Raw genomic sequence first — 10,366 nt, forward strand, 5'->3', positions numbered from 1 at the left:
CCCATGTCTACGTAGGTGGCTGTGTCTGTGCATAAGTTCCATCTGTGTGAGGGGCTGTTTGCTGAGTGGTGTTGTACATGGTTCTGTGGGGTGTGAGGCTGTCTGGTCGTGTGGTTCAGCCTTGTTCCAGCTGTGTTCCGCTTTGCTTGTTCCCAGTTCTAGCGCACCCGCCTTCAATTATGCCAGCGCCTGTGGGGGTCTGTGGCCAAGGGCTGGGCGAGGTCTGCGCAGAGCCGTGCTTGTGTGGGGCTGTGTACAAGTGGTCAGCTGAACTTGTAGGCTGTTCATGTACGTGCCTGAGGTCATGTGTGTGCCAGATGTGCAGCTGTGGCTGTGCCATCACTATTGCCTGAGCCCATGTGGGCACCTGGGCTCATGACCGTACTGTACCCCCTACTGGGGCAACAGCCTCAACTCTCCCAGATCATCAGTCGGTCCCCAAAGCAGACTCCCCCAGAACCCAGCAGCTCCCCATATCCTGGCCCCTGGCTCAGCCTGGTGCCCCCGGAGCCCGACGCACACCTGTAGGTGAGAGCTCGGCAACGCTCCCGATGTAGGGGCCGTGCAGGAAGCGGGGTTCACTGTCGTTAATGTCTTGCACCTTGATGATGAACTCTGACTCGGGCTCCAGCAGGCGGTTGGTGGCACGATCCCGAGCCTGAGCCCTCAGCGTGTAGAAAGTTTTCTGCTCACGGTCCAGGCGCTCCATGGCATGGATGTCTCCGGTCAGCTCATCAATGAGGAAGATGGTCCCAGCGCCCTCGCCCGAGATGGTGTACTTGATGGCTCCGTCACCCTCGTCGGAGTCTGAGTGGATCTGGGGAGGCAGGGAGGAAGTTCAGTGGGTCCGGGTTGAGGCCTCGGGAGTCTGCACCTCTATCAAGGTTCCAGATGGCTGTCTCTGACTCCCACTCTGAGATATAGGTCCATCGCCCCTTTAGCCCCCCAAGACTCTGAGCTCAGCATGTAGTTGGGACAGGGGGTGAAGGGAGCAAAGAAGGAAGAGAATGCATATTGAAGGAGAATCTACTCCATGCCTGGCACCGTGCAAAGCCATTTCCATACTTATCTGTTCAGACTTCTTTAAAAACTTTTTTTCAAGTCCACAGAAGGCACTAGCACCTGCCTGGCACCACGGGACACATGATATTTGTCAGCCAGCCTGGCGGGGGCATTGCCATACAGTGGTACTGCAGCAGGGCCCTGGCTGGCCAAGGCAGGACCCTCTGGCTATTGGATCATGGAGAGGTACAGGGGGCAGACGGAGGGAACGGGGGTGAGGGAGAGGAGAGAGACCATTTACCGCAGGTGGGGAGCTTTTTCACTTTCTTAATGACCGCCACAACCATACTCGTATGTACTAGCTGAAAATCAGCCCTGCCCGAGACGTAATAAGTGTCCAATAAATGGTAGCTATCGTTGCTATTATATTATTTACTAAATGTTAGCTATATATAACTGGGATTTAATCCAGGCACCGTCAGGCTCCAAATCCCAGGCTGTTTTCACTGAACTGAGATCTCTTAGGGAAGAAGCCGGTAGCAAGCTTGTTACCCAAATAGAAACCCCTAGGTCCTGATCCTCCAATGCCCACAAGGCAGCTCTAAGCAGAGGGAAATGCATCCGATGAAGCTGGTGACCTTGGGTGGGTCCCTACTCTGCTCTAAGCTTCTGTAGAGATGGAGTGTGAGTGACAGATTCCCTAAGGCCCCTTTCAGGCCAGGATGCCACGTACCCCAGCCCACTCGGCAGGACAACAGGTGCCAATGAAGTCGTCACGAAGGGGGATGAAAGCCCACCCCTTGCCACGCAGAAGAAGCCCGGGTATAAATTCTGCTGGTGGAACTCTGTGTCTGAAAGGTGGATTATAGAAGTGCCATTTGGAAGATTGAATGGCCCATAAACATTTTCATATTTCATTAGCCGATTAATGGGCATCTCTCTCTTTTTGGCGAGTCTGCTGATTCTCAGCAGAAATTGCGGGGAGTAAATGGAGGCGTCTGGTGGAACCTTCCCGGGTCCCCGTCCTGTTATAGATTGCCCCAATTAATGCCCGTTCTGGGCTCCACTGAGAAGCCTTCTTCCTGTCCAGTTACTGTTAATAGATTTCTCATAAGTGGCTGGATTGTAAAAACCTCATAACTCAGTTTAATGCCCCCAATAAAATTATCTCAGGACGTCAGCCCTGAATCATTGGCAGTGCAGGGGATGAAGAGACCTGTCTCTCCTGTTTGCTGTTTATGCTTTCCCTCCACCTTTGTCCAGGGCACGTGGCGAGGGTGAACTTGTCCCTTCAAGTGCCTCCATCCACTTTCCAATCAGACCTGTCCTCTGGTTATTTAGTCAGCCAGCACTGCTGAGCTGTGTGGTGGAACAGATACCATGTGGGGGAATGCTTCACAGCTGTAATCCTATTAGTTTTCATCTCTGCCCTATGAAACACTGTTCTTCCCATTTCTCAGATGAGAAAATGGAAATGCAGAGAGGGTAAGCCCTTTGCTGTGTCGCACGGGTAAGTTCAGGAAGCCAATCTCCTTTTTTTTTAAATATATATTTTAAAATTTTTATTTATTTGAGAGAGAGTGAGAGAGCGAACACAAGTGGGGAGGGGCAGAGGGAGAGGGAGACACAGGCTCTTAGTAAGCAGGGAGCCCCACATGGGCTCAATCCCAGGACTCTAGGATCATGACCTGAGCCCAAGGCAGATGCTTAACCACCTAAGACACCCGGGTGCCCCGGGGAAGCCAATCTCCTGATCCCAGCACTCAGTAATGTTCTGGCCATAGGCTTGGTCCATTCCTCCTCTCTGTTTTCCCACCTGAAAAATCAGATCAAGCCCTCCCTAGCACAGGTGTGGTGAGGACTCAATGAGATCCTGTTTGTAATGACCCGAATCTTCTGTAGACCTTGTTGCCCTCTCTTTCTGTCCCGTGGGACTCTATCATGTCTCTGCAGACCTTACTTACATGTGAGCTCAGACCCTGGACAGGGATTGCTCACGAGTGAGGAGTGGGGAGGAGGGGGTGGAGCCACCAGTGGTGATGTCACCAATGTTCTTCTTCCGTGAAGAATGACACGCTGCTCATGCGGTGGCCCAGAGGCTGCTCTCTGGGGACTGCAGAGTCAGACAGGGCTGAGCGACGGGGGCAGGAGCTGAGAGCTGGGAGCTGTGGGTTTGGGCTGGGCCAGGGCTGCCTGCACTGCCTGCCCTGCCTGCATGGGTCCTGGCTCCGGATCGAAGAGGGTGTGCCTGTGTCTCTACCCCTTGAAGGACATTTCTCAAGACTCTCAGCTGTGAGTGGAGGCTGGAGGACAGTGGTCTTGTTTACGGAGTGCCTACCACGTGCCAGCTGTGTTGCGGGCCTCTGCAGAAATCTAATTTAATGTTGGAGTGCCCACCGTCGTATCCCCCTCTTCCAGGTGAGGACACTGAACCCGACCTATGTCTGTTTGACTCCGAAAGTCCAGTCTGTCCCTCTGCAGCCTCTGCAGATCTGTTAGCCTGGACACACCTTCCGCCTTGTACTGGCCTCTTCTGCCTGAGTCTCCACTTCACTGAAACTTAGAAAAGGACTTTGTGTTTGAGAACAGCTGGGTGCCAGCTTAGGTTTCGCCACTGGCCCGTCACATGGCCCTGACCAGAGACTACCCCTCTCTGAGGCTCAGTCTCCTCATCTGTAAAGGACACAATGTGACTCCCGTGCATTCCAACAATTCATAAGATAACGTGTGGAAGCTCCTGGCACTTAGTAGGTGTTCAATGCAGATTAGTTCTCTCTCCTTTTCCCATCCTGAGCTCAGGAGGGACTGAGGGTCACCCACTTCATCCCCTATCTCCTGACACACCACCATAGACTAAAGTCCTGACCCATTGGAGAGACAGGGGGATCATCATCTAGTACTTTGTCTTTTAAACTTGGCTTGTTTCCTCTTTCAGGCAGTCCTCTCAGGTGTCTTCCTCCCCACCCTCCCCCATTTGGTTGAAGAGCCTTCGCCCTGCTCCATGCACACTCCTCTCTGCTCTGCACTCCCCTGTAATACCTCAGTGTGGCACAACTCTCTCCCCAGCTGTTCTGGGCGTCAGGGGTGCCAACTAACTGACTCATGCCTGTCTAAACTCCCCATGCCTGGCACACATAGATGTCCTGACCAGGCCTGCAGAGAAAATATGGGGGAAAGTGAGAGAGCTGAGTGTGTGCATGTGTGTAAGAATATATGCAGGTGAGGGTGTGAGATGTGAGCTCCTTGAGGACCAAGCATATGACTGTTCGTTTCCTTCTACCCAGCACATAGCACAAGGCATGGCACCAAACCAAATAAATGAAGAATGAAATATATGACAGTCACCACAATTTCCCACTAACCTTCTGGGATTTCTGGAGGATCTGGTCACTGTTAAATCCCAGGTACACATGAGCTAGACTAGGGAAGTCACCAGACACACTGCTAGACCCTTTACCACAACCTCACTGACATCTCATCATGATCTTGTGAATCAGAGGTATTCTCTCCCGACTGCACAGGTCGACATGCTGAAGATCAGAGAGGGCCTACATCCTCCCTAAAGTCACACAGCCAGCAAGGGGCAACCCTGAGGCTTGATTCCACCTCCTGGGTTCTTCCACCTGCCATCAAGTGCGGACAGCCCCAGGGGAGATCCCCGCCCCGCCCAAGCCCCAGCCCTAGATCATAAACAACATGAAAAACACAAGAGTGATGGCTTCTCATCCCGGGGGGAACTGAAAAATGGGATTTACGAGGCCATTAATTACTTCCTCCTAATTAAATCAAAATTAAATGCGAGCAGAGGTACGTTTTCCTTATTAAAGACAATTAAACGGACAGCACGGCTACGCAAATAAAACGAGTCCAGGATTTAAACGGAAAGCAAATCAAATAAAGAGCCTCCCCTGGAATGAGGGGTCTGTTCATGCCTGTGCTTCTCGTAAACCAGGAGTTCATCAATTTTCTTTAAATATTAGCAACTTAATTAAATCTGCTCTCCTCCCCACTTTAATCCTGCTGTATATCTAAAATAGATCTCACCGCCCACAGGAGTTGGTCATAAGTGCTGACCCCATAATTCTATCTTTTAAAAAAAAAATTAAAAATCCTACAAAATCCACATCCAGCTGACAGAAGCCTCCAGGGAAATTATAGTTCGGAAAAGGGATTAGTCAAAGTACCCAGATTGTATGGAAATCTGGGAGGTTGCTTTGAGGGTGGATGTTGTGGGCAGGTTAGGGGAAGAGGTGGGCCAGGCTGCCCAGGGAGCAGGACAGCGGAGGGAGCCGCGGATGTGGGGCCTTGGTGACAACCACGGGCCCCAGCGGTTCCTGTGGGTGCCGACAGGAGCCTGGCGGTGAGTGATGGAGAAGGCATTTGTAAAATAGGTTACTGTTGGGCGCCCGGGGTTCACTCGGCGGATGGTGCTGTTGCTAAGCTACCTTTGGAATTCGACAAGGACGGATGCTCCGAGCGGCTCCCTGGGGCGGGGGACCAGGAAGCAGTGAATTCACTGAAACCGTGGAGAAGTCTTTTCTCCTGCAAAGAGCGAGACAGCATGGTACGAGCATGTGTGTGTGTGTGTGTGTGTGTGTGTGTGTGTGCACATACAACTGCCTGCACAAAGGTGAGGTTTGGCTGGAAAAGGGGACAGGTGGTTTTTAAAAGTCCAAGCTCAGGGATCCCTGGGTGGCGCAGCGGTTTAGCGCCTGCCTTTGGCCCAGGGTGCGATCCTGGAGACCCAGGATCAAATCCCACGTCAGGCTCCCGGTGCATGGAGCCTGCTTCTCCCTCTGCCTGTGTCTCTGCCTCTCTCTCTCTCACTGTGTGCCTATCATAAATAAATAAAAAATTCAAAAAAAAAAAAGTCCAAGCTCATACTCCTCATATTCCTATTGAATACTGCGTGAGGGGCGGGCTTAGCGACCCCTTCCCCCTGCCCCCCACCAGTTGGTGGGGAAAAACCGGGACATCCGGTTGCTTGAGAAGCCTTTCAGGGTTGGGGGCAGGGGTTCACAGTCACTGCGATGCTCAAGCTGGTGGAAATACCAGGCAGACCTAGAATAATAAAAGTATAATAATAAAAGCTAACACCCAGCACACGCCGGGTGCCAGGCACTGGCTCTTCTAGGCTCATGACATGCGCGAACTCAGTGATTCCTCACCACACAACCCATTGAGGAGGGGAGAGGAACAGCCTCACTCAACAGATAAGGAACCTGAGGTTCAGAGAGGTTAAATAATGTGCTCAAGATCAGAGAGATAATAAAGGGCAGAGCTGGGATTTGGGCCCAGCAGCCTGGCTCCAGTTGGCCCCCTCGAACCACATACTGTATACCACTTTTCCAAAGAAAGTGTGCTCTGGGCAAATGTTTGCAGAGAGATGGAAACTTCTCTCTCTTCCCTGCACGAGGAGGGCTCTGGACTAAGATGGGGAGGCTCTGGGTGAAGGTGACAGAGGGGAGGATAACATGGTCGTGGCAGCAGTGGGGATGTTAGGAGAGGTGGGCACAAGAAGAAAGACCTGGGCACAATGCTTGGCTCATGGCCAAGGGCAGTCACATTGCATTGGGCCCCACGCTAGTATCCAGAAATCTGGTCTCTTGGATTGGTTCTGTCACTGTGTTGCTGGGTGACCTTAGCAATGATATTCTCTGCCTCTAGCCTCAGTTTCCCGGTCTTACAATGAAGGGACTTTACTAAGGCCTCAGACTCTGGTTCCTGGAGATAGAGATAGGGTTCCCGTCATGTTGTTGAGATGCAAAGGACTATCGGGATGCAGCGCAAAGTGCTGAACCAGTGATGGGTTCTCTTGTGTTTTCAGGACTTGGGTGGCTGGGGAAGCCTCGGAACTCCAGCTGCTGGGCAGAGAGCAGAGCTCAGGTACCTGCCAGCATGAAGCTGATATCTAGGCAGATGCGTGCGAGTCCTTCCCTGTCTCTCTGGGGGTTTCTTGGACCCAAATCCACCTCCCAGGCCTGTATGTCCTTGGACAGGTTTGGAGATGAGGCTGGGATGGGCCTCCGACACACGCAGGTTCAAGTCCTGGCCAAGCCTCTTGCCCACTCTAGGGCTTTGCCCTCTCTCCATCTCGGTTTCCTTGCCACACTAGGGAACAATGATTTCTACCTTGCAGTTTAAGGATTAAGTGCTTCATATGAGAATAATGAGAAAACAACAATGAACAGCCAACCAGGCTGCAGGCTGAACACTGTATACACTGTTTTCTTCCTTAATCCTTTCAACGACCCTATCAAGTGGGCTCTCTAACCCCCCCTTTTACAGACGAAAAGACAGATTCAGAGAGGTGATGCAACTTGCTCAAGGTAATACAGTTCATGGGTTGGCAAAAGCAGGCCAGAAGCTTAGGTGTGTCTGGCCCCCAAGCCTGCATTCTTAGTTATCTCACCAATCTCGCCAGACCTGGTCTGGAACTGGTCCCTCCTTCCCCATCCCCTCACCTCATTCTGCCAGCACCACCATCTCACTGCCCTGGCTGGGAGTCCGTTGTCCTAGGCTCTGTCACTAGTTTGCCAGGTGACCTTGAGCAAGGGCAGGTATGGAGGGCAAAGTAGCCAAGAACCGGGGATTACTGTGTCTAGACCAGAGAAAATCTAGGTTTCCTGCAAGACAAACCCAGAGATTTACATCAATGCCTTCCTCCCCTCCTCCAGCCCTGAGTTTCTGACCTGAGCAGTTGGTCAGCCTCCCAATCCTCAGACCTGTTGAGCACACAGGAAACTCCAGAGTTGGTCCCTCCCCTCCCTTGACTCTGCTATCAAACATGTTTGGAAAGCTGACTGGCCTCAGCAGAAACCAGAGAACTGTGCCCTACCAGCACCCTCCACTTCAATACCTCCACTATTGACAAGTCTCTGACTAAGCCAGGCTCCCTAAGGCCTCCAAGTCTTTGCACAGCCTATGTATGCCCTCTTCCTCATCAGCCCAACGATCTCCTACTCATACATCAAAAACCCCATTCATGGGATCCCTGGGTGGCGCAGCGGTTTGGCGCCTGCCTTTGGCCCAGGGCGTGATCCTGGAGACCCGGGATCGAATCCCACATCGGGCTCCCGGTGCATGGAGCCTGCTTCTCCCTCTGCCTGTGTCTCTGCCTCTCTCTCTCTCTCTCTGTCATAAATAAATAAAATATTAAAAAAAAAAAAAAAAAACCATTCAGGTGTATTCTCCTCCATGAAGCCAGCCAATGGATACCATTTATTGAGTGCCTACTCAGTGCTAGGTGCTGACCTGTGAAGCTTTCCGTACCAGAGCATCTCTGCTACTCTGGGGAGCCCCCCAAACGGCAGAGGCTGGATCTTACTTGCCTTTGCCTCTCCAGCCTCATACCCATGAGGCACTAGGAATTGAATGGCTGAACAAAAGCCATATCCCAGCTTCATATATCCCTAAGGCACAGATCCTTAGCCACAATTAACCAGCATTTACTCAGAGAGTTTAGAAAGTAGCTTTCATTCATTCATTCGTTTGTTCATTTAATTGCAAACAGTTTATGAAGAATGTGTTCTAGGTGCTGGATTTAACAGTGTACAAAACAAGCACAGTCTGATAGGAAATATATACATTAATTGCATAATCAAACAAACACATACATAATGAAGTGTGATGAAGGTAAGATATGGGGACCTTGGAGGGCACGTGACAGGGAGGGATGGCCACATACAGGGGAATCTAAGCCTGCATGATCAGGCTGGCTTCCCTGGAGATGTGGCATTTGAGTGGAGACCTGAGTGTCAGGATAAAGTAATCAGCAGGGGCAGCCAGGGTGGCTCAGCGGTTTAGCGCCGCCTTCAGTCCAGGGCCTGATCCTGGATACCTGGGATCAAGTCCCACATCAGGCTCCCTGCACGGAGCCTGCTTCTCCCTCTGCCTGTGTCTCTGCCTCTCTCTCTCTCTCTCTCTCTCTCTGTGTCTCTCATAAATAAATAAAATCTTTAAAAAAAAAAAAAGTAATCAGCAAACCGAGCAGGACCGACCTATTCAGAGGGAGGAAATGACCCAGGCGAAGGGGCGGTGGCAGGAGAGCGCAGGGCGCTGAGAGGACCACCATCAGAAGAGCCCTGGGAGTGAAACTCAGAGGAGTGGGGCAGGAGGTGAGGCTGCAGGGGGAGCCAGACCTTTGTAGGAGACCGATGAAATTTGGACTTGACCCCAAGTGCCTGGGAAGCTACTGAAGAATTTTAAGCAGGGTGGGGACAGTGTGCGTGTGACATGATCAGATTTGCAAACTTGTTTCTACATTCTAGATGCATCCAGCGACAAGACGGCCTGGGTTTACTTACTAGCTCGCTCTGCTCTGTGATGCACGGGGGAGAGGGACCGGAGGGGGGTGGGGCCCAGGAGGCAAGCCCAGGGCGCGGACCCTGCTGGCTGGGAGGAGGCGGCAGGGACTGGGACTTGGGGGCCTCCGGGGTCCTGGGCGCGGGCAGGGGTGCGGGGCCCCACTTTACCTTGCCCACGTACAGGGGCTCGGTGCCCGTGTACTCCTCCACCACGAAGAACTGGTTCCACACCCAGCCGCGCTTCACGCGGCCCGCGCCGGGCGCGCCGTCCTGCCGAGCCCCGGGGGCAGCCGGCGCGGGGGTGCCCGCCGCCCACAGGGGTCCCGGCAGCGGCGGCGGCGGCGGCAGCAGCAGCAGCAGCAGCAGCGCGGGCGACAGCGCGGCCCCCGCCCGGAGCGCCCGCCCGTCGGGCCGCGGCCTCATGCTTGGCCTGCGCCTGGCCGGGGCCGGGGCCGGGGCCGGGGCCGGGGCCGGGAGCCTGGACCGGAGGTGCGGGGCGTCGGCGGGCGCTCGGAGGCACGACGGAGAGCCCCGGGTCACATGGTGGCTTCAGCGCGGCCGCCGGGGCGCAGCCCCCGACGGGGCACCCGGACAGGCCCGCCGCCCTGCGCGCCGCCCGGCGGCGGGGGCGCCCGGCTGCAGGTGGCGGGGGCGCGGCCGCGCCCGGGGCATGGACGGCCCCCGGGGTCCCCGCCCGCGCCCCCCTCGCGCCGCCGCCGCCGCGGGATCAGCAGGCGGCGCCCCGGCGGCTCCCCAGGCCGAGGCCCGTGTGCGCCATGGTCCCCGCGCAGAGACAGGGGTGCTGGTCGGGGCCCCGCCGATCCCTGGAGGGCTGGGGGCCGTCCCGCCCCGGGCCTGCGAGAGAAACAAGAGAGCGTCAGAAGAGGCACCTTCGGGAGCTGGGCGGGGGAGTCGACAATTAAACACCTGCTGTGACCCCCAGGGGTCCCTAACTTCTTAGGCCCCCGGGTTTAGTGCTCTGCTCCTCCTTCCCCTGCACCCCGCCCCCCCCAGCCCTGGATCCTTTCTTTCAGCTCCCATCACGCACCTGTCCTCCC

General features: G+C 54.3%; 1 protein-coding gene across 1 annotated transcript in view; it reads right to left on the minus strand.

Moving 5' to 3' along the window:
• CDH22 (cadherin 22) overlaps positions 1-9,731 on the minus strand; it is a 67,659-nt gene extending 57,928 nt beyond the window's left edge. Inside the window, exons 1-2 of the mRNA XM_072801277.1 lie at positions 9,477-9,731; positions 523-817 (exon numbers count right to left, since the gene is read on the minus strand). Coding sequence (XP_072657378.1) covers positions 523-817; positions 9,477-9,731 — 550 coding nt within the window. The remainder of the gene's footprint in view (positions 1-522; positions 818-9,476) is intronic.
• Between the last annotated feature and the right edge of the window lie 635 nt (positions 9,732-10,366).

Source organism: Canis lupus, chromosome 26 (assembly GCF_048164855.1).
Source record: "Canis lupus baileyi chromosome 26, mCanLup2.hap1, whole genome shotgun sequence".
In the NCBI taxonomy this organism is placed as follows: Eukaryota; Metazoa; Chordata; class Mammalia; order Carnivora; family Canidae; genus Canis; species Canis lupus.